Source organism: Micropterus dolomieu, linkage group LG16, assembly GCF_021292245.1.
Source record: "Micropterus dolomieu isolate WLL.071019.BEF.003 ecotype Adirondacks linkage group LG16, ASM2129224v1, whole genome shotgun sequence".
In the NCBI taxonomy this organism is placed as follows: domain Eukaryota; kingdom Metazoa; phylum Chordata; class Actinopteri; order Centrarchiformes; family Centrarchidae; genus Micropterus; species Micropterus dolomieu.
The window spans coordinates 6,853,784-6,878,541 of record NC_060165.1 but is presented as its reverse complement, the minus strand read 5'-3'; the positions used below and the strand labels follow the sequence as shown (position 1 = coordinate 6,878,541).

The following is a 24,758-nucleotide window of genomic DNA, read 5'->3' as shown; positions in this document are numbered from 1 at the left end:
TACTATGAATCATCAGCTAAGCATCTGTGTTAGACTATTCAAAAGTGGATATCTTCTAAAGGTACACTGTTTTTAGAGATTTCTCTTCACTGCAACCACGGAGGGGGAATTATTACAGTGACCAATAACTCAGTTATAACAGCATTGTTAAAGTGTACACGGGTATGTGAGAATTGTTTTAAGACGCGCTTGAAATAATGTTTTTATGTACTGCAATGCCTGACCATACGATATAATAGCATGTGATGTTATGTAAAATACTGCTCAACTATGTCCATTTGTATGGTCATAGATCCTGTATTCAATTTTTAAAAGTTGAACCTACCCTTTGCCAACTTTAACCAACTTAATGCCAAACCCAGAGTTGGAATTTCCTGCCTTAGCTCAAGAAAATGTAATAAAGAATAATAATAATAAAGATTTGCTATAAGAAAAGAATTACAGTGTTTATAATGATACGCAAATGAAGAACTAAACTAGGTGGAAGTACTGGCCTAACTGAATATTTATGATATTTCATTTGCAACTGCATTTCTTTTCTTTTAGAGCTTCCTGGGATCATTGCCTCACTCAGATTGCTTAAGGCGCTTTCAGACCAATCGGGCAGTGAGTTTCCCTACACAGTCAATAGAAAGACGCGTAGAGCCGAAATATTCTGTCGGGCGGCGTGAAGTGACGCGATGGGGGCAGGGGAGTTGAATATTTTAAACTCAAGCAAAGTAGTTGCATGACGCTGAGTCGAGATAGCCTATCAGTGTTGAGATTGTCCGTACCTCACTGAGGCTTCAGAGCATTGTGTGGAGAGGGCCAGGCAGAGCGGGGGATCTAAAATCTGCTGGCCGGCTGAGAGCTGCTAAACTTGGGGAAGAGGAGCATGCAGCAGCGCTGCAAACATTGGACAATTAAACACCCGTAGTCGGTGGGATTCTGCTCTGACAACTACAACGATTACTCGCGGGAGGAGCTTGGAGTTAACTGCTTTTATTAAATTAGCTTTTTACTTTAGTTTTTGGGATTTCAACGTTGATTTTTCTTCTCTGCATCATGTTGTAGTTATTTCGGCATCAGTTTGATCCGTTTATTGCTATTTAATCACGGCAAAATGTTTACTTTGGGTTCATACAGTTGTAGTAATGACGAGTTGTGTTTATTCACGTTATCGCGTTAAAATCGCCTTCTCTCTTTGTGTGTGAACACTTGCAGTAAATGTACTCACACGAGGAAAGCGCCGCAAGGCGAAAATTCGCGGTTGGTCTGAATGCACAATTAGAGGCCACAAAAACCTCAAAGGACCAGCTGGACCCTCACAAGCTCACTGTGCTCATAGGTATGTCTGGCTCCTGCACACCACTGTTCTTGCTCTCACTACAAAATAACACATTTAATATACGCTTAGTACAATTCAAATATGATAAGTGAATCCAAAAGTATATTTCTTTTTCACCACGAGAGACTTGACTCTTGCTCAGAATTGTGAGCATGTCTGGCAGCAAGTGAAGAGGCCATCCGTTGTCAACCACTTATCCTGCGTACAGGGTCGCGGGGCCCAGCTGACATCGGGCGCAAGGCGGGGTACACCCTGGACAGGTCGCCAGTCCATCGCAGGGCCACACATAGACAAACAACCAATTTAAGGTTGGCCTGCATGTCTTTGGATGGTGGGAGGAAGCCGGAGCACCCATGCAGATTCAAACCGTGGGTTCGACGTTCTTGCTGTGAGGTAACAGTGCTAACCACCGCACCACCGTGCTGCCTGTAAAGGCAATCATTAGTGAGACAATACATTTATTCTTGTAATCAATATGAGTCAGTGTTAAAGATCAGTTCTGAAGGGGGTGGGAAACGCTAGTATAGCCTACTGGTTAGTTTGGATATATTCTGAATCCTAATTGATAATTTGAAAATACAAACTAACATATTTTCATACTTTGTGTTTGAAGTTCCCAAAGCTGACACTAGATGTCAGCCAGACGTTAGATTTTTATCTTTGCTGCTAAACATACACAAATAAATACACAATAAAATACACAAATTTCTTCCATATTCATGCATGAAAAAAAGAATTGAACAGTCTAAAGATCATCACATAAACTCAGATGTCAGGATGATGTTAAAACTTTAAATGGTCCAATGTCACATTTGTTGAGGAAAGTGAGGAGGCATCATTTACAGCATTTTCTCAGAGCTCTCTGCATATGGCACTAAATCACACTGTAGCCTATTGTTTCTTTCACCTAAAACGGGGGATGTCGGATAGGCATCAAATATGCCATGCAAATCACTGTCAGATCCCTTTAATTGATGGTTAAGGACAATTCTCATATCGCATGGGCCATATAGCTTCACTCAGAAGTCCCTGCCGCCGTATTGGTTCTTCTTGATGTGGATATCATCATGTGAATTGTTGAAAGTGGATTTATCAAACGCCCGGGGGGTTAGACTAAAATTGTATGAAATTATTTTGAAAACTTGTAGGACACTTACAGTTGAGTGAAAACATTAATGCTGCAAAAGAGAATATTACCTCATAATATCTCAGAAATAAATAAAGTGTTAGTTTTCGGTTTCGCTGGGCCCGCTCCCTCCCACTTTCAGCACTTCTCCTTTCACCAGAGGCGCACTGCGCTTTTACGCACGACTCCAGTGACACTGGCAGAGAGCAGAGTGCCATGATCGTCATTGTGTGAACGTTTTGCTGCCACCGCTGCAAGAAGATGATCCTGCTGTCTGGTCTGTTGCTCATTCTCTGGGGAGAACCGGGTCGGTGCCTGGAAGAGGGAGGAAGCTTTACATTTCATGGAGATTTCCGCCACTTCGCCGTGGCCACCAACACGGTTTACATCGCTACAGATGAGAGGCTGTACCAGCTGAGCCACGACCTGACTCTGGTCCAGAGCCTGACCCTGAGAGGAATCTTGAAGGTGGGGCCTGAGTCCGGTGATGAGCAGTTATACCGGATTTCTGAGACGGATGAATGGAACGCAACTTTCAGTGTCAATGTGGTGTTGCCGTTCGTTAAGAATAAAACTCTGATCAGCTGCGGTGTGATCAGGTGCGGCTACTGCGAGGTGCTGGACCTGCAAAACATTTCCCACGTGTTGCATAGCGAGGCCATCCAGGTGGGACCCGCAGGGCGCAGCAATGCGTCCGTTGGCTTCCTGGTGGACGTGGAGAAGACTCAGACCCAGCTCGAAACTTATATTCTGACTGCCTTACAGCAACCCGACAAAACCACAGAGACCAGCTGCCTCTCTGGATCAGCCGTTCTGAACCTTCATAATACGAATAAAAACCAGAATGGAGATATATTTTCCCATGGTGGCGAGACTTCTCAAGCTCAGATCAAACGTGAAGGCGAGGTGGAGTTTGTTGATGGATTTCAGATCAACTTAACCATTTATCTTTTCTCCAACGTGCCATCAAAGGACAAAAGCAAAAGAGTCCGTCTTATTTGGCTTGAGGGAAAAACAGGCAAAACCCATACTTTTAAGTCGCTGCGGGGCGCGACTCTCAGTATCTCTGATGGTGGTAAAGGCAGCAGACTCGTGGCCTCCTCGGTGATCCCGGGTGGGCCGCCGGTGCTCTGGAGCGGCGTGTTCAGTGTGGACGGAGGACAAACCGACACCGAGCTGGTAGTGTTTGACGTCAGCCCTGATCTCACCGGAGCGGCCGATGCGGATCCAGACTTCTGCATCACCTGCCCTGAGAAGTCAAGATCCACGGTGGGTTGTTGTAATAGCCTAAACAAACGGGGTTTGAGTGTTAAGATATTGTTGTTTCCACCTGTTGCAGTAGTCTCTCATCTGCAAATAAGAATCTACAGTAAGGCAGATCACTTTATTATTAGGCTATGTGGTCATCAAAGATAAAAAACTAAACACATATCAGATGGGCTTATTTCACTGTAAAGACAAAATTGTTCTACATGAGAATAATGTTAGGATTGGACAGAAACTTAAAATAGCATATATTCTGCATAGGCCAGCTGTAAGACAACTGACACCGTGTATATGGCTAACTTAGACATTATACTAGGCCTATACTAACAATCTGTATTTTTCATATTACAGGATTAGTGCTGTTAGAGTGATCTCAATAAGCAAAGGTCTAACAAACTAGAAAAATATTCCAAGGAAACTATTTCAAACTAAATACAGTAGCCTATTAAATCACATGATTAAAGCCTTCCTGCAGGGAGGTGATGCATAGCTACACAATTTCAATCATTTTCACAATGTAAATTAAACAAAAATAAGGAGTAAACAATATTTCAAAAAGACATCTTGTCAGCAAACCAGTAACAGCTTATTAGAGGAAGGAGCTAGGTTTAGCTTGGCTTATTACAAAATCAAGGCATGTTATGAGGCTAAAGTTAACAGCTGCAGAGGACAAAATCATTAAAATGTCAGTTTCTGTTATATCGCTTACATAGATGTGAATTTATGTGAGCATTTTAGTTATCTTTACTGTGTGTATACTGATACTGTTACCTGTGAGAAAGGAATAGGCTAACAGTATATAGTTGTTGGCATCTAATTTGGAATACAAATTTAACAAATACTGTTGTTATCATTATTGTTATTTGTTAAGTAGCATTGATTTCATTTTCTTGAAAGGTGGGAGAGAAAAATCCAACATCAAGTTATTACTATAATTAAGCAATATTTATGGCAGACAAACTATCTGGATGTACAGTCATGTGACAGATGACATGTAAACAGAAATAATATTGAGTGAGATGCGTGTTAACATAAATTATGATTTTGTTGTGTCAACACTTCCCAGATGTATGTAAATCAATGGCACAATGAAATGAAGAACAAAAAATACATTTTAAATACACTTTTTTCAGTATCTTTTAACATGTGGCCTAGTAATGACAGGTCTATTCCAAGTACCCTCAATACTTCAAAGCTGTACTCTTCAAGATTCAACAAATACCTTTTGGATCCAAATCTGATGATCAGCGTTTTTGTCTCTCTCAGTCAAAGCCTCTGAAGCCAAAGGCGGTGCTCTTCAGACAGAACTACATGACCTCTGTGCTGGCAGTGAGACAGAAGGCCTGGGTGGTTTTCTTCATTGGGACAGGAGATGGGCAGCTCATTAAGGTGTGTATAAAAAGTGATATGCATCTGTTGGGAAAATTTTTTTTAAACTTAGGATCTGTACTTCAACAACGCAGGTATCACATCATCCTCTCTCTTCTTTCCATCTCCCTGATCGAACAACTATAATCTGCAGACACTCCTTATACTTTCCATACACACAAGTCTGGGAACACTCCACAGTAACCCTCTGCTGGACACAACAGGCTCTTTCATGCTCTGTGTGCTCATGTGTGTGTTCATAAAGCTGCCAAGTGTCTTTCTTACAGATTCTGATATATTGGCTCACTGGCTCATGTCAAGTAGCATAAGGGAAGACAGCTGATAGTACATAAATAAAATGTTACAAAAGGGGCTTCACTTGGGAGATGAAAGTGAGATGCTGTAGCTGTGGACAAGGGGTAACCTATAATTAATTGGGATGCACATAGAAACCTATGCAAGCAATTCGGTTGTGAGCATTTAACTGGGTGTGTTCGAGTATTAAATTTACCAAATTCAGTTTGTTTAGGATTATTTGTTTACATTAAGTTACTTCATTTCCATTCACTTAAATTAAAATTGAAGTATAATCCTTCTATGGGAAACAAGAATTATAGCTTACATTAATAATCATCATCACACTCAGTTTATTAGTCTAACACCTGTCAGTTCTTACCATGAAATCAAATTTGGTGTGAAACATAATGCAGTAGGAGAGTAGATTCACTTCCAGTACAGTATGGGTGTGTACAGGGTGGAGTGGAGAAGGTCTAACCAAACTTTTTGGCAGGAAGGGTAGGGTTCAGGAGGGCAGGCACTGAGTCAAGATGCAAGTCAAAAACACACAGATGAATGGTGTCAAGCTCAAGCAGGCAGACACAGCTGCAGTTTTAGAGCATCAGGGCACAGTGACAAAAAGCTGCCCTCAATACACACTGACACTGATTGAGGAAATTGGGTCCAGCTGTGCAGACAGGTGAGAGGTCAGGTGATCTCCAGAGGAGAGAAACTCACTAAATGGGAAAGTGAAGCATGAAGGAACCTGAAAAACTCCAGAATATATACTGGTGAGTCTGAAGAGGGACAAACTATTGGGATCACCATGAGATTACGGTTTCCACTTACCCTGAGCAGCACAAGATACAGTTGCATCACATCCTGCATATTGGTTAAATAGTACATTGAGGCAACACAGTGGAAGGGACATGATGTCGACATAGTGACAGAAATACCAGCATGGACCTTAACACTCTTCTGTGCTGGTGTGAGTTCTTTGTGGTGTCAAGACAACACAGCATCTCCATTAGGATTGAACCGCTTCAGTGGATCAATTTTTTCTTCAACCTTAATGGTGGTGATCATTAGCTATTAGCTTGACCTAAGAGATGCCTGAACCACAGACATGGACACCAGGAAACAAACTCTTCCTCTACAGAATCACTTCAGACACTGATTGCAGCAGTAAATTTGCCCATTATGTTGTCTGTACAGCTTTAATATACTGGGAAATAACTTTTTATTACATTCTATTTTAAGGAGTTTTTGACAGCAATAATGCTCTTAAAGAAAAAGTTATTTTATAGTCGTGCTAAATTTTTAATTGGTTAGAGTGAGACATGTTTTGGAACCAAACGCAAGACACAGAGGCACAGACTTGGTTTGTCAAGTTTTAATCAACAAAAACAGGATTCTCTGACTTGTATGCAGCAAAGTCCAAAACAAGGCTCAACTCCATGAGCAAAAGATGAAGCCGAACAGATAACCGATTAATCCTAAGGTTACAAAAAAACTGAAAAAGCAACTATAAACAGACAAAGACTGAACAGAACTGACAACCATTTATACAAGATCAGATGAGTGGGCAAGGAGAGCAACCAGGTGCAACAAACTCTCACACAGACACTCGGGCAGGGAGGGTTATTCACAGGTGATACACATCAGGGGAATCAGACAGACAGGACACAGGGCTGAAACAAACACCACACAAGTTCAAAACCAGATGGAACAGTACAAGCATGCAGGTACAAAATCAAACCCACACAAGAAAACACTAGAGCTCAAAAACCATGAGAAAAGTCCACAACCTCAACATAAATAATACTGAGTGAAGCTCACTGTTAGAGAAAGACAAGAACAATTAAGCCAGCATTATGAAGCCTAGAATCTTTTACCTAGTTACCTGGTTAGCCAAGCTGACCTTCCAAGTTCAAACACCATAACTCAGGAACAGAAGGGGAGATTGTGAGCACATCTCACAGTTGGTCAGACACTGAATAGGTGACAGTTTGACTTAAATTGACCTCAAAAAATATTGTTAACAAAAACATCTTCACTTTTTCAGCCAATACATTTATGAAAATCCTTAATCAGTTCAACAATGTATATTCACTGGAATCCTACATATGTATCATCAATATAGTGATAACATCCATTTAGCCAAAAAATACACTACCTTATTATTCAAATCAAGTATTCACTACAAATATTATTAGTATGGAAAGACATGGATGTAAACTGTTTGGCAGAAACATACAACTGCTTGGCTGTAATTATGGTTTTATCCACCTATTAAACTTTAACCCTTGATATCTACCAGCAGAGCAGCTCAGTCTCTCAGAAACATAACAAAGCTACATTCTTGTTGTCAGCTCGCTGTGGACAAGAACTATCACACCACCTGTCCCAGGGTGCTCTACAGGGCCAGTGACGACCGCCAAGTGTTCCCCAAAATACTTCTGGATCAAGTGGACCATAAACATGTCTATGTGCCATTTCCAAACCAGGTAGGTGAACTGTATATGTATAAACAGTCTTGTGAACGCTGGAGGATTTTGAATTTAAGCCATGCTTTCAAAGTGTTGTTGAATGTTTGTGTTCTGTTCTAGATTAAACGTTTGCCTGTGTCAAAGTGCAGCACATACACAAATGTGCAGGACTGCTGGTCTGCACAGGATCCATACTGTGTCTGGTGTGGCTCTAAAAGAAGGTCAGGGAAACACCATCTGCTGCTGACATCTTCAAACTATTATAAACTTGGTTAAAACATAATTTTCTCTTCCTAGTTGCACATTTGAAGATGAGTGCCGAGATTCAGACTGGTTGTCCATTCCTGATGACTCCCGTCAACGCAAAATGGTTTCCTACAGCGTTGTAAAGGACAGTACTGGCCAGGTACAGGTTACGTCCAGGATTTGAACTATAATCAGTTGTGTCTGTCAGTTATTTCTCTTTTAAACTCACATCCCTTCCTTTCTCAGATCACACTTAGCATCCAGACACACCTGACTGTGGGCCAGAGCGCTCTGTCTAACTTCGCCTGTCAGTTCTCTGCAAGCTCCAGCCAGCTTTGTAGCGCAGCAAGCAGTCCTCCACGGTTCCCACAATGCACCTGCGTCCTTAAAAAAAGCACACTTCCTGCTGAAGGTCAGTGACTTTTGATACATCCGGTGAATGAAATACCTGATAATCAAGGACCTTCACACCGTCACAAGAATCCTATCAGATAAAAATGTTCTCTACCTGCTGATAAATCTGTGTCGCCTCATGTTATATATTGTTTATTGAATAAAAACACGTGTATTGCTGGAACTTGCTGACCACTGCTGAAACATTCTCTGGATTATTTTCACTTAACAGGCCTGCGTGTCACTGTTAAGATTAGACTTGGGACGACACAATTGTTGGAACAACTTAAGATATCCAACTGCTCTGACATCAGGGGACCACCGACTCCTGTCCTGTAAGTCCACTGCCATTTTCTAGAAATCTAAGTGGAAAGATCATTTAACATAAAAGACAGAAGAAGAAGGTTGAAAAAAACATAATCAGTCAGATGCATCACTGATGAAAATGAACTTTAACTGCAGGCATGAAATGTCATGAAAAATAAAAATCTATGTCCTGTTCCCATGCAGTTTTAATACATGGGCGAACAGCTTACGTTTGAGATGTAACCTTCAAGGAAGACTTTAAAGACAAAAATGTGTCTATAGGGTTACTGGACTGCAATTTTACTTTCACTTAATGAGACTTAGCCAAGCCACATTGTGGTGCTAACAGGAAATGAACCAGATGAAGCTCTAATGACAAAAAGAAAAAAACTCTAACAGAATTAACAGACTGTGAGGTATAAAGACAAAAAGGCTAAAAAGAATTTAACCCCTCCTCCCATATCCCTCCACTTAGTCTCATACAGTCGTTATGGTTGTAATGGTCGTGTTTCTTCATCAGGAAGAATATACAGTATAACTATCTTGTGTTTTATCAAGGCATTATGATTTATGTACGAGTGTTTTCAACAACAGGTGATAACATTTGTTTTCTCTTCAGGTGTCGGCAGTGTATCGAGGCTGGATGTGGCTGGAGCACAAACGGCTGCTCCTGGGCAAATCAAGGAGTGGGGAATGTAATTATGTCTTTTTAAATGTATTATCTAATATAGGCTTTTCCAGACATCATGCGCGTATGCTAACTTTCCGTGTGCTACATTTGAACATCAGTGTAACAGCACAACATTTTAAGACTAATGACACCAGAACTACTGCTACCAAACATTTATTGCTTCAGTCATGCAAAAATTAATTTTATCTGGTTTCATTATTAAAAATGTCTTATGTTTGGAAATATATATATTAAATTATTATTTTTCAATCTATATGTTAAAGAAATGTATAATAACCCAGCCTGGATTTAGCCTAGTTTACAACAAAGGGGAAACAAGATGAACCAGCTTTCCTCTTTTAATAGAAACAAAAAGAAGTGCTTTAAGGCAACACCAAAACAATCTTATTTACATGTTGAGTCTAATGTCAGCTACGCAAGCTAATATCAACTGAATCACCACCCTACTGTCTGCTCAGACAGTTTACAAAGATTGCAACTTCATTATGAGGGCAGGGGGAGTTACTGATTGCACTTTGGCCCAACTGTTACTGATCAGTAGCTAAGCTAACTGCTCATTAAACCAAAACACCTCATCTTCTATTTCTGTTCCATGATAAAAAAAAAAAACACGTTACATACAACATGTCGCTTACAACCAGCTTAATTTTTTCTCTCACTTCACCTGCAGGAAAGTGTTTGCCAAATGATGGAGACAGGGATGAACTTTTCTGTGAGTCTGAACCTCACATTCTTCCCCTGGTGCTCACCTCATTCACATTCATAAAAATTAAAACTAATTATCTTTGTTTGTATTTTACTGTCAGAGACCGGAGATCTCCTCCATCACTCCCAGTGTCGTGTCTTTCTACGGCAGAAACCATGTGCTGTTGTCCGGTCGTAACCTTAGTGGTGTGACCAGAGTGAGGATCCAGGCAGACCTGGACTGCGCGCCACAAGAGTGAGTCACTGTATGGGCGACTAAGATTATCCTTACACTATAAACGACAAATGACATCAAAGATAGCAGTTATTATAGCTGATGTTTGTTTGTTTGTATGTTTGATGTTAAGGCAGATTATACTGCTACGCTTCCGGCTGCTTTCATGGTGTCAGCATATTTTTGTTGTTGTTGTGTTCCCTACGTGAAAAAAGAGTGAGTCTTGATCTAACTGGTTTCTCTCTCTCATCCTGTATGCTCTGGTCAGATCTCCTGTATGGAACAACACTGGTGTGAATCTGACGTTTCACATCCCCAGTGATGAAAATAAAGGCGTGGTCAAAGCATGTGTTCTCCTCCCAGATGGTAGTTGCCATGGCAACGCTAAGATCACCTACCGCTCTTCACCTTCCTGCACCGCCATTACACCCAGCAGCACCTGGCTCAGGTATGACTGGATATGTAGGTACATGGTATTCTACACAGACAAAAAGAGAAAAAAAGTGATGCTGAGTCAATTCTCTCCCAGGATAACTGCCGAACAGCCACACTGTGATATCTGATCTCATCTACATATTTCCAGCAGCAACTGGGATGTTTGGCAGCAAAAAATGTTTCAAAAAACTTAAATGATGTTAATTTCCCATTATAATATTTACTTGTGCTACTAACTGTAGGTGTGTGTGAGTATGAAAATCCCTCTGCTGCTCTGTGTCCTGTAGTGGGAAGAGGACGATCACACTCATGGGATCTCACCTGGAGTTTGTGGAAGGGGTCATGCACAGCCACGCCCTGCAGGAAGTAAGACTTCCCAGAAACAGCAGCTATCAGGTGGGACTCTCTCCACACACACACATACACACACACACACACCCACACACAGTAACGGAGCCTAGTTTGTTACATTAATTGTGTCACCTAATATCAAATCAGATTATGCTACAATGGACTATGTCATGTCAAACAATCCCATGTCAGTCATCTTATGTGTTAAATGTCACATCACGCAATGTACACTTTTGTTATGTTGCTTTATGTCATGTCCTTTCCCAATTTGTCACAACACAATGTTAGAAGCTATGGAAGATTTAAAATGCCTACATAAAAACAAAGAAAGAAATTGAAAAGTGAAATACAATTCGCATTGTCAATATGTATTTCCATTACATGTTAGTATCAGCTGTGCCATAATTAAACAAAGAACACATGTTTAAAGGACATATTCAGTTTTTTGTATTAATAAAAATGAACTGTTTTTCATTGTGACATGAATTTTCTATGCCACATTAAAATCAAATCACAACACAGAAAACAAGAGGTGTATCGCATTTCACTGTTCCAGCTGAAGGCACCATAGACCTGCTGTCACGGTTTGGTGCGTAGGTTGAAAGGTTGGTGCACCCAAATGCAGGACTCAATAAGCAACTCATATGGTTTATTAAACAAACTTAAGGCGTACACACTTAGTAGTGGTAGAATTCAAGAATCTAAAATAACCAACTGTCAAAACAAAACAAGTAATCCAAAATCCAAATCCACACAGAACGAGAAGACAGAGAGCAACACACAAGACAGAGCACGACATGCTACAGTGACCGGACAAGGACTGAACACACAACAAACATATATACACACACAGGGACTAACGAGCAGGGCGGGAGCAAAACAGGTGACCAGGATCAGGACTAACGAGGCAGAGAGACAGCAGAGGAAAACAGAGAGACAGGTATGCATAGGGTTAACTGGGGGAACAGACATATCCTAGGTAATGGACACTAAACACAGAATGATCATAAACCAATAAACAACTACTCAGGCAGAGATTACAATAACACTAGACAGATAGACTGAAACTGAGCATGAAACAAACACCAGATAATACGACAAGAACCGGGCCGGCACAGATCCAAACATGAACAGAACTGAACATAAGGCACAGGCAACTGACACAAGAGAAGAAACATACAACAGACTAAAACCTAATCATACCGACAGACTACAGACATAACAGGGAGAACAGACTGAACTAATAACAGAACACAGAGCAGACATGGGGCAAAAATAACAACCAACACAGAAGTACACAGACCAGGAGTAACCAAAACCCAGACATAGAGAAACCAAATCAAAACACAGAGAACGCATGGCCAAAATAATATAACACAGAACACCTCAGGACAGGATCGTGACACCTGCCTATACTAAATACAAAGCATTGTCATAGGTTTTTCTCTTTTGAAATGGAGATGTTTTGTCCATGCCAAAATGAAAAACACTCAATTGACCAATCATAGCTTTGGCGGCAGAGCCATGGTTGAACCCCATCTTTGCTGTCAGGAGCTAATGGCAGCCGTGACAGACAGCTTTTTACATTAAAACATAAACATTTAATGTGGGCTAGCTGGCTGCAGGGACACGTTTATTGAATGAACATTTTTTCTTAACGAAGGAATTATTATTATTATACATGTTATTAATACAGGTGATTTTCCAACAAAACACACACTGTGTATAAAAGCAAACTCTATCACCCCCGTAGTAGCAGCTGCCACACTATTATAGTATAGAGTATAAAAAGCAGAACACTGCTTAACCATAGCCTCAGTTTGTGCCTCTCTCACATAGCTGCTAAAACAACTTTGTACCTGAACGAGATTTGTTCACTACAGTTGCAGTGAACTACACAGGGGCCCACCCATTCTTGTGCTGTATTCAGAGCCAAACAAGATATTTAGGGCTGATGAACATTACGGTTAACTGCGATAAACAGCATGGCTAGGTGCTGACAGCCGCTAAATATGCTTTTACAGACTGTCCTAGTTTTTTCCAGCAGACAGTAGCTTCTCATGGCTGGTTACTTCTACATCACTGTCTATGCTACACTGAGCAGTGGCCAGTCAGCAGTGTTGGGCAAGCTACTTGGAAAATATAGTGAGCTGAGCTACTAGCTACTCTACATCAAATGAAGCATCACTACATAGAAGCTACCCCCCAGTGAAATGTAGCAAGCTAAGCTACAACAACGTGGCAAAAGTAGCTTAGTTACATCTAAGTTACTTTTAATTTTTTTATATTTTATAGTTAGGTTATATATATATATATCATCCTGATATACGCAGTACAATATCCCATAGAGACTATGGGATCTTGGAACTTGGGATCAATAGAGGCCGGGGTCTACCACACCAGGCAGGACCCCAGGTGCAGACTGGATGCCCCTGAGACAGTACAGCACATAACAGCAGGGTGTAAGATGCAGGCAGGAAGTGCGTACATGGAATGCCATAACCAGGTAGCTGGCATAGTGTACAGGATAATCTGCCATGAGTATGGGCTGGAAGTCCCAAGGTCAAAATGGAAGACACCTCCTAAGGTAGTTGAGAATGACCGAGCTAAGATCCTGTGGGACTTCAAGATCCAGACTGACAAACTGGTGATGACTAACCAACCAGACATCGTGTTGATCGACAAACAGCAGAAGAAGGCTGCAGTGATAGATGTGGCAATCCCAAGCGACAGCAACATCAAGAAGAAGGAACACGAGAAGCTTGAGAAATACCAAGGGCTGAAAGAGGAGCTAGAAAAGATGTGGAAAGGAAGAGCACCAGTGGTGCCAGTGGTAATCGGAGCACTGGGAGAGTGGCTACAGCAGATTCCAGGTACAACATGTGAGGTCTCTGTCCAGAAGAGTGCAGTCCTAGGAACAGCTAAGATACTGCAAAGAAACCTCAAACTCTAGAGGACCTGAGCTTGAGGATAACGCATAACCACCCTGCAAGGGGTGAGAGGGGGATTTTTTAAATTTTTATATATACGTATATATACACACACACACACTCACATAGTTGGTTACGTATTGTAACCCCAGATTCTATGAGTATAGGCGTAGCCCTCTAAAAGCTGTCGTTATTGAGTTCGTCCCTGCACGCATGCGCAGTCCTGAAGATTTCTTTCTCTCACAGGCCTCTCTCAGGTCCACAAATTGGGTAATAAATAACGGCGAGACCAGAGATCTGCTCCCAAAAGGTCAGCTTTTTTTCTTCAGCCGACGCTGGGGGGACCAGTCGGGCCGAGACGATGAGATGCTTCCTTCGCCTCGTGTCGATGAGGTGGAGGGAAAAAACCTTCCAGGGAAATAATCCGTGACCTGAAGGAGCTAGTTATAACCTTGGGCATGAACGCTGGGTTCGGCCTCAAGGTGGCTGAGCTCCCGTCAGCTCTGATAGCGAGACAAGATGGAGCGACTGAGAGGGTGCACAGATCGCTCACCCTCTTAGCAGAGGTCAGTGCCAAAAGGAGGGCTGTCTTCAAAGACAGCAGTCTGAGAGGGGGCCTTGGATGGTGCGCACTACATTAGGGGACAATCCTAATCTTTCAAGGTGCTCCCATTCAGGGGTCAAGCCCAAAAATGCTGACCTATCACTGGGAAGTGTAGGATGGCGCCGTCCAGCTGTGAGAGCGCGTCTAGGCGCCACGGCAGCTGCCACGGTTTCCCCGTCAGCAGCTGAATCATCACTGGAAACCATGATGCGCTCGCGCGTTCTGGTGCCACCAGAATCACTGTTAGGAGCTCCTCCTGAATGTGCGCCAGGAGGCGGGGAATCAGAGGAACCGGGGGGAAAGCATAAAGGAGCGTTCTGGGCCACGGGCTGTGTGAGAAGGCGTCCACGCCCAGTGGCGGCTCGTCCCGTGCGTTCAGTGAGAACCACAGTGCGCACTGTGCGTTTTCTCATGAGGCGAACAGATCTATCTCTGACTCCCTGAATTTGTCCCACAGTTCCTGAGTAAGAGTGGAATTCAGTCTCCACTCGTTCTGAGAGGGACCGCCGGTTCTGAACACCGGGAATGTGGAGTGCTCTGATAGAGCGCAGGTTCGCGTGGGCCCACAGCAGCAGGCTCCTGGCTATCTCTAGTAGCCGAGCCGAGTGGACGCCGCCCTGACGGTTTATGTAAGCAGCGGCTGTCATGTTGTCTGTTCTCACCAGCACATGTTTGTCTCTCAACAGTGGAGCAAAGTGTTTCAGCACTTTCAGCACCGTGGACAGCTCCAGGCAGTTTATGTGGAGAGATGGAGGCTGAAGCCATTTCCCTCCCACCACGTGAGAAAGGCACATCCCGCCCCAACCAATGAGAGATGTGTCTGTGTAAACTGTGACATGTGACGTCACTTTCCCGAGTGGGTTCCCTGCTGAAGGGACGTGAGGGGATTTCCAGTACGTCAGGTCTGACTGTACTGAGGGAGGGACGGACAGCAGGCATCTTTTGTGCTTTACGAGATCGAGGCGGAGACGGCCGAACCATCTCTGGATTTTCCTCATGTGGAGGAGACCCAGAGGGACCACCACATGACTGGCAGACATTATGCCCAGTAGACGCATCACAGACAAAGCCGTTACCACTTTGTGAGGAGCGGTGCGTGAAAGCAGATAGCTGAGAGCTTCCAGCCTGGCTGGAGATAATTTGGCTCTCATGTGGGCTGAGTCCAGATGCATTCCCAGATAGATTATTGACTGGGACGGGAGAGGAGAGCCAGTTTATGGCAAAACCCAGGCAGGACAGATGTTTCACGAGCTTCATCGTGTGTAGCGCACAGCTCTCCCTGGACAATGCCATGACAATCAGGTCGTCCAGCTAAAACAACACTCTGACGCCCGACAGGCAGGCAGTTGTATTGAAACTGGGCCCCTCTGAAAGAGAAACGCAGGAATTTCCCGTGTCTGGGGATGATGGGGACATGGAAATAGGCGTCCTTTAGGTCGATGGACGTGAACCAATCCCCAGGACGTAGGATCAGTCTCATTCCGCCCGTTTTTCTTGGGCACCAGGAAGTAACGGGAGTAAAAACCCTCGTTCTCCTTGCCTGGCGGGACTTTGGAAATAGCTCCTTTGTTCATGAGCTCTGTTATTTCTGCCATCAGAGCAGTTGTCTCTGACTGAGATGACAGTCTCCAGCACCCCACTGAAAGGAGGAGGGGGGCTGGCGAATTGGAGAGTGTAACCTTTATTTATTAGTCTCGCCATCCACTCGTTCATGGGCAGATTTTGCCATGCGCAGCAACACTCTGAAAGCGGGCGAGCAAAAATCTGAGGGGCCTCTGTGGACATTTCTGACAGCCAGAGAAGAGCCCTCTCCGCCGACGTGTGAGCTGCAGAGCCACTCGACACGACCCATGGGAGGGCTGAGGTGAAAGGGCTGCGGCGGCGATAGTGTGAAACACTCCGGCCGCTCATTCTCAGTGTCAGACTCGTGCCACGGTGAAAAACCTCCACTTACACACTGATGGGTGAGAGTTGGGGAGTCCACAGAGAGGCAGGGAGTGTTGGTGGGCTGTTGTGTTTATCTGATATGAATGTTTTTCACTCATGATAATATGATAAAGGGACAACAGCGGCTCAACAACTGACGCAGCGTGTGCGTGCGCAGCGGGGAGGCTCAGCGGGGGGGTTGGACCAGGAGCAAGCCGCTCGCCTGTTCTTGACGGCGGGACAGCGCTGTACAGAGGGAGCTGTGGCCGCCAGTGGGGACCCGGGGGACCTGGGCTGGAGCCGGCGGAGGCGCAGCCGCAGCAGTAGCCGCGCGGCGTCTCGGCCTGGGGCGGGAGTCACATCTTGGAGCAGAGCGCCACCTCAATATCCACAGCGCTCACAGGGCTCCTGGCGTGATCGCCGCGGATATTGATATAAGATGTGTGCCGCTTCACCTTATCTGCCTCGTCCGAAGCTTGCTGCAGGTGGGTGATTGCGTCCTGGAGAAGCGGCCCAGACAGCCCATCGGGGCTGATGGGCCCCGATGGGCTGCAACTCCTTCCTGATCTGCTCCGGCAGATGGGACATGTGCAGCCACATGTTCCGTTGCAGGATTATCATCCACGCCATAATCCGAGCTAGGGCGACCGCCACCGCTGTGGAGAGCGACAAAATGGCGGCCGTGTCTTTTCCAAACTCGGTGGCAAGCTCGGGGGAAAAGGCGTCGGGCTGGGCAGCGACAGACGACATGGACGAGGCCAGCAGCGATATGTTGTTGATGGAAGCTGCTGCCTGGGCGGCACACTGGTGGGCACAGTCAGTGACTCAAGCCATCACCTGGTCACAGGCGGAGGCCGGAGTCGGCTTCCTCCTGCCAAAGAAAGTGGCTTTAGGCAGTAGGATGGCCGCCAGGCTGGGCTGCAGAGGTGGGACGGAGGGAAAACCACAGTCAGTGAGGCCCTCAACCTTAGTGAAGTGGACATAACCTCGCCACCGGTGCCTTCAGCTTCCCAGGCTCGGCCCCCGCTGCGGAGAGAAAGGGCTGAAGTGGTGGAAAAAGGGGCCACACGGGGAACTGTCTGGACGCTTGCTCTGGCTGGTAGATGTCGCCGAGCATGGCGCTAGGAGCAGATGCCGGAGGCTCAGCAGGCATTGGCACACCCTTGCGCTCAGCAGCCGTCTTGATTATATCGGGGAGATCCCGGAAGAGAGCCCCGCAGGACGGTAAGCTGGAAGGCGGAAGTGAAGCAGGATCTAACTCGAAATCAAACTCCAGGTCTTCCAGGGGGAAGAGGGGAGAGCCTGGCGGGGAGCCAACAATGGAGGGAGCAGAGTCAGAGGACTCAAGCCCAGCATGGTCCGCCGTGAAGCTAACTGGCTTAGCCCAGCTAGCATCGTCAGCCTCCTCCTCCTGTAGAAGGCATCAACCCGCCGTTGCTTCTCCTCCACGGGCAGCTGTGCACAGTAGGGACACGAGGCCCGGGGAGTCAGATCCAGGCCAGCGTGCTGAGGACCGAGGCAGGTGTCGCAGCGGGCGGGGAGATCAAACCCCATGATGTAGCCGGCATGGCAGGACTTGCAGAGGCAGACTCCTTCAAAGCGGCGGACCTCAATAGTAGAGCGGTGAGTAGCCATAGGAAAGCTCTTTAGTAGGAGAAATTGCTCTTTAGACGCTACTCTGCTCTCCTTAGTGACTGCTATGCAGCACTGAAGAAAAAAGGGGAGCAGATCTCTGGTCTCGCCGGTATTTTATACCCAATTTGCGGACCTGAGAGAGGCCCGTACACGGCACATGGGCACGAAAGAAATCTTCAGAACTGCGCATGCGCGCAGGGATGAACCCAATAGCGACAGCTCTTAGAGGGCAAAGCCTATACGAAATAGAAACACAGTATAGGCCTAGTTTATATTGAACTAACTTCCTTCTACAGTAGCAATAGAAGAAATACTAAGGAGAGAGAGCTAAATCAGACAGAAACTCTCCTATGATTGCAGCTAAATGTATTTCCTCATGCAACAAACAGAGAACCATTGTTGTTTGTATAAAGTAGCTTAATTATCACATTATATGTGAATTTGTGCTCTGGCAACATTGCAACCTGAACAACTTATACATTCATGGCAATGGGTGAGAAAGAGAGAGAGAGAGATCTCATGGAAACAAGTTTGTGCCACTACATATCAAAGTTTCTTCCTCACTAGAGGAAGAGCTCTCCAGGCTGGACCCTGATCCTTCTCACAAGAGGTGTTACAATAACTATCACAGTAGAAAGTAAAACTCAGTGACACATGTCTTTATTCCCCTGCAGCAAAGTCATAGACATCAGTCCAAGGATCGGTACGTGAAGTCACCGTCCAGGTTGGTGTGTGGCAGTGGCGCACTTATTGATCCTTTAGAAATACTTGGGAAAATGTAGCGTGTATGGAAGCTACTCGGCCAATAAAAGAGCTTCCTTACTGAAAAGCTATTTGATTCAGAAAATAGCGACGCTACCACCAAGCTACTGAGAAATGTAGTTAAACTAGTAACGGCACTACTTGTAGCGACGTTACTGCCCAACACTGCCAGTCAGTCTCCCAGTGTCCACTGAACCATGCCATACACGACAAAGCCCCGCCTCCTACAGTTGTTGATCCTTCACACGTCTATAGCATTTTTTACACAAGCTGGGAGAAAGGGTTCTAACAGAATTTGAGGGTGTACCCTTTAAAACATTCACAAATATAACCAAATGTAAAGACAATACCGAGCTGCCCCACAGGAAATGTGTCTGAGCCTTGTCCATATTTCAGTCCCCAGGCTGTGACTGGACAGTTGATTGTTTTTTATTTTAGAGTCTATAATATGTGTAAATCTTTAATAAATCTTTTTCTGTGTTTGATTTATTTTTATGTAGGCATTTTAAATCTTCCATAACAATCCTCACGATTTCAGTCACCAATGGTTACTGGAGGTAACAGCAAGTGTGGTTTAATACTACAGAAAACACTCCTTCAGCAGATATTTGTTCAGAAGTACAAAAGAAGAGCGACTGTTTAGCGTGCAGCCGAATAAACTCACATTGTTTTAATAAAGAATTCAGTCAGATTTCATGCTGAGTTACCTGAGTTGTTTCCTGTGACTCATAGTAAAAGTCACTGTTTTTCCAGATTGCTTTTAATGGGAACTAACAGCAGTATATTAACTTAATACAGCTCTGATAGAGTGTAAGGAGAGTAAACAATAAACAGGAAACTGCTTATATGCAAGCATCATTTCCTGTGATAGCAATTTGAACCCACCGCAAGTACAGCAGACTTCACCACTCACATTCACAAGTACTTCTTAGAGAGATAATTATACAGTACAAAGTAAATACGTTGCATTGCTAACAGTATGGGACAATGGGGTTTTATTTAATTTTTACGATTATTAGAACTTTAAATTACATCAAATAATGCAATGTTGCATTACATTGGTTCAGTTTACGATAAGCCACATCACCATGGCACCTCATGCTATACACACATTTCCCTTTCTACTTTATTTAATGCAGAATCTACTCTATGACACACCTGTGGCTGGAAATATTGGTATTTTCAAAAGCACTGTGTATTATGCCATATTCCGTCATGGCACATTGCTTTGCTTAGTTTGCCATGCCACCATCATCATCATGTCATGCTATGCCAAACAGAAATTATATCATATTATTTATAACACTGTTTTTTTTTTTTTACTGCAGAATCTCATCTATGACACACCTGCAGCTGGAAATACTCAAGGGATTTTTTCAAGCACTCTGTCTCTGAAATTAGCCAATGAAACTTTGGCCTGCTCAACAACAGTAACCTACTATCCAGATCCTGAGTTCACCAGCTTCACATCCTCAAGGACACGGGATGGTGTCCGCATCACCACAGAGGTACAACATATTTCCATGACATTAAAGAGGTAGTATTATGCTTTTTGGGTTTTTCCCTCTCCTTTATTGAGTTATATATCTTTTTTGTGCATGTAACAGGTTTGCTAAGTGAAAAAGCCCAAAGTCCAGCCCAAAGGGACAATGAAAACGCATCATAAAGCTTGCCAAGCAGCTAGCGGGGTCAGGCACACCCTCAAACCAAGCTAGTCTGAGCGGAGGCCCTTCGGCTCAACTCGCCTTTGTTTGGTTTTCCATTGTAAAAATGTTGTACTTGTACCTGCTTCCAGGTACTTTTTATCGTATCACCTCACCTCCGTCGAGGTTCCAAGCGAGCTGAGGGATACTAAAATGTAACGGTGAAAACACGACAGACTGCTGATTGGTCAGAGAGAATATTCACTATTCACTGCATCATCATCGCTGCACCAGACAGAGGCCAGCAACAGAAAGTTTTATATTTTATAGTTTTTGTACGTAATTTCATCACTAAATCCACTTCTGACAAGTTTTGAGGTGAAATCAGCTGTGTAGATTTTGAATATTGACAGTTTTACGAGAAGTGATGGCGGAACAAAAATGTTCTTGAATATTTCCGGAGTTGAGGAGCTCCGCAAGTGGCGGCGGGGGATGCCTGTGCCAACCCGTGGGAGGAAGCCGGCCAGCCACCGTCACACAGACCGCTGCAGCAATAACTGCAGAGGAAAACACAGCTGGAAGGTTTTCATACCGCTTATCTGTCTTTACATTATGAGGAATGTTGAAACATTTAACTTAAAAAAGAGAAAGCTGTGTGGATCGCTGGTGTGTGTGTCGCATTGAACATTACGTCGCGGCAGTTGTGTGTGGTGTCGCTATGACGATAAGCTACGGAAAACAGAGCAGGGCCGAGTAGAGTCGAGTCTATCGATTTGCGCTATGGTAGCATTTTCCGGCAAGGCAGCATAGATCGTCAGAACACCGGCAACAGTTCAGTTAGTCCTGATGGTAAGATGTGGAACAATGATGTTGTGGACTTGTGAGTAACTTATACCATCTGCTAGGTTACGGTCGCAATCTGAAGTGGCTTTGATTTGGATCACACTACCTTGTTTCTTACGACCCGCCCTTCTCTGCTTCTGATTGGCTAGTAGTCCTTACCTGGGAACTGTGCATGTGCAACTCTCAACAAAGATTTTTTACAAGGAAGATGCATCACTCTGTAGCTCAAGAGCGGAGTGTACAACACACAGGGTGAAAAGAGGAGCTGCAGCAATGTGCAGTATGAGAAAAATATGGTGTTTTTTGAAAATTAAACCATGTAAACCTGTTCTGGTACAACCCCTAATTAAGATTTTGAACCTGAAAATGAGCGTAATACCACCTCTTTAATTCATAAAAGTCAGCATTTGTCTCTGTTGTCATTTAAGAAAAAGGCAGACAAACTGGAGATGACAATGGCAGAGGTGTCAGTGTGGGGCGTTCATGACGGAAAACAATACCCCTGCATCATGAAAGTCAAAGAAACTGACTTTTTCATCTGTGAGATTCAAAGTCCACCCGACGCTACATTTCAGCAGTTAATGGTAATCTTTCATTCTAACTGCAAAAATCTAAACAATACTATACAGAAATACAACTCAACTTTATTGTAATTGAATGTTTGTGATTTCTTGCAATGGCTTTCAAATTGTCATGTTTGCTTCAAAGTAGTAATCATACATACAGTCAACATACGTATGTTGGACCCACTGCACTGGTGAGACAGCAGTGCAGCTATGATGATAAAGTTGAATCTAATCTAATGTATCTATTGTTTTCCAGATAAAGTTTGGTGACAAGACAGTAACTCTAGGGCCTCTGTCTTTACATCAGGTCCTCATGATACTGCGTTTGCTGCTGATACCCTTTGTTACAGTTGGTAAGTACAATGAGCTTGACTGATAAAGTGATTTTGGTCCAGTCAGTGTCGTCGATCTGATATATGATGAAGTCTGCATTTATTGCATCAGATCAACACCAGCTGTTTATGTGAAAATCTGACTTTTAATTTATTTTGACAATTCTCACAGTGTATCACTACATTGTTATAAAGTTGTTAAAGTCGGGAAAAACAGATAGGAAACAGAAGTGTAGGGAAGTTTGGACCTATGGCTGCTGTTTCTACACGTGCTGCCAGTTGCCATAGCAATAGTAAAGGACTGTTATACTACACCATGCATCCCATGGTAAAAAAAAAACACACAGACAGTTTTCCACTGTGATAGGTGTTGTCTGGAAGGAAAACTTCAGAGAGCAGAAACTGCCTTTATGAAGTTCAAGAGTCAGATTGTGCGACTAAAGCCTGCAGGCTGAGGCAGGCAGTCAGCATACAAAACGGGGAGAGGGTTGTCAGAACAAAATGCAAAACAAGAACAAGGCCGGAGCGATAAGGCAACACACAGAAATATTGTCAAGATGTTGATTATCAGTCTATAATATCATCTATTGGCTGCTTCAATCCAAAATCATTGCTATTAGCCTTAAAAAACATGACTGTTTTCTTTCCATTACTGTTTTACGGATTAAAATTCTATTTGTCTGTCTTTTTTTTAATCAGTAACTGTGTTTGTGTTCCAGCGTTGGTGATTATCTGTCGATGGGACAAGAAGCTCACTGCTGAGATGAACAGGCTGTGACCATGAGGTTAAACCTGGAGACCTTTTTCAACTCCATTAACAAGATGAACATAATGCCTCATTTTTATTTTCTTCTCCACCCGTGGGTTACTGGAGTAAAGTTCACTCTTTGGTCTCAAAATCATGTAAATGGAAGAAACTTTAACTGTACAGTGAGTGGAGGAGGGCGTAGTCTTTAGTATTAACCTTTTTTTAAAATCCTGCAACCACTTTTAATTTTGTTTAACTCAGGTGTAGTTGTACCTTGGAGACTTTTATAGATGATCAGCGTCTTAAACCTCTAGGCCACGACAAACGTCTCCTTGTTTTTTAAATGTTAGTCATAAGAAATATATATAATTAAATGAGTGAATGCACAACTGAGCTTTGAGGGTTTTTTCATGTACTTACTCGATTTAATTTGTACTCTGCTTTGAAATAACAGTAAATCTATTTTGCATTAAACTTTTATTGAAGAAGAATTAAGCATAGTACATCTGGCCCAGTTAACCTATTTTTCCACAACAAAAACTATCTGGAAACTCCATTAAAAAACAAGAGATCCAAAGGATATCAGAGGGAAAACCAAAAAATATTTTCTCCATAAAATATGATGCAATTTCACCAAAATCAGTGAATAAAGTTAAAAAGTTGTGTTTACAGTAATCAGTGAGGCCTGGCCCCCAGAAACATTCCACTGCAGTGTCTATTGTTTTTCCAACCTAATTCTTGTCTCATTTGTGGTCTGACAAACAGTAAATTCATCAAATTCAGTGGCCCATATGTATATTTTACACTGCTACTGCAGCTGTCATATGGCACCAAGACTCATGTCATACATGGGTGTGGTTTCATCTAAAATCTAAATGAAACTTTCTCATACCCACTGGTAGTTTCTGGTGCATAAGAGACAATATTTCATGGACACCATTTTGCCCGTGTCCCCTTAAGGGTAATGGCCCCTGTGTTGTTGTTTTTGAATATTTTTCCAGACTACTCTCCACCTGAATAAAGGGCAACAAGTCCAGAAAGGGCACCAGAAATGGAGCCGGGCGAATTGGCAGTGGAACCAGGCTCAGCCAACACAGTCTCACTCCCTACTCGTCAAATGTCTGACGCATGGTCAAGGGACCCTGGCGTCACTTTTTTGACGCACTGGGTATACCTTCGGCTTCATTTTTCAACGTGCGGGGCAGTCCAATAGACTTCTATAGAACTCAACAGCGTTGAAATTTGACGTCTTGGGTCGATCACCAAACCGCAACCCGTTGTCTGCCTTGTGGGTCGAGACAACAATAAATAAAAATAAAAAGGAATACGCTACCAAAAATTATCTATGCCAGGGCGATTCAAATGCCCCCCAACTGGTGTTTGATGTTTAAAAACCCTCGCAATCTGATATCAAAGGGCCCTCAAAAGCTAAGCGCGTTCATCAGCGGTGAGTTTAACAACGAACATGGTGTGCAACCACATTCAGCGGTGAGTTTAACAACACTCAACTGCAGGTAAAACGGCGTTCAGAGGGGAGTTTGACCAAAGCAACGCACAACTGCAGGTAAAACGTAAT

The 24,758-nt window shown here is 43.6% G+C and overlaps 1 protein-coding gene and 1 long non-coding RNA gene across 4 annotated transcripts in view; one reads left to right on the top strand and one right to left on the bottom strand.

The window, feature by feature from the left end:
- Window positions 1-24,758, top strand: part of plxnc1 (plexin C1) — a 64,339-nt gene that overhangs the window by 8,767 nt on the left and 30,814 nt on the right. Inside the window, exons 1-6 of one of the 3 annotated variants that reach the window (XM_046071886.1) lie at window positions 2,627-3,722; window positions 4,986-5,108; window positions 7,736-7,870; window positions 7,973-8,073; window positions 8,150-8,258; window positions 8,345-8,510. In XM_046071886.1, coding sequence (XP_045927842.1) covers window positions 2,715-3,722; window positions 4,986-5,108; window positions 7,736-7,870; window positions 7,973-8,073; window positions 8,150-8,258; window positions 8,345-8,510 — 1,642 coding nt within the window. In that variant the 5' untranslated portion in view covers window positions 2,627-2,714. Of the gene's footprint in view, window positions 1-2,626; window positions 3,723-4,985; window positions 5,109-7,735; window positions 7,871-7,972; window positions 8,074-8,149; window positions 8,259-8,344; window positions 8,511-24,758 lie in introns of those variants that run through there. The other 2 variants (XM_046071887.1, XM_046071888.1) reach the window with 2 other exon arrangements.
- Window positions 2,135-5,950, bottom strand: LOC123984776. Its single transcript, XR_006828524.1, has 3 exons — window positions 5,764-5,950; window positions 4,942-5,132; window positions 2,135-3,740 (listed from the first exon to the last, which is right to left on the bottom strand). It is a non-coding gene; the product is annotated as an uncharacterized LOC123984776 (long non-coding RNA).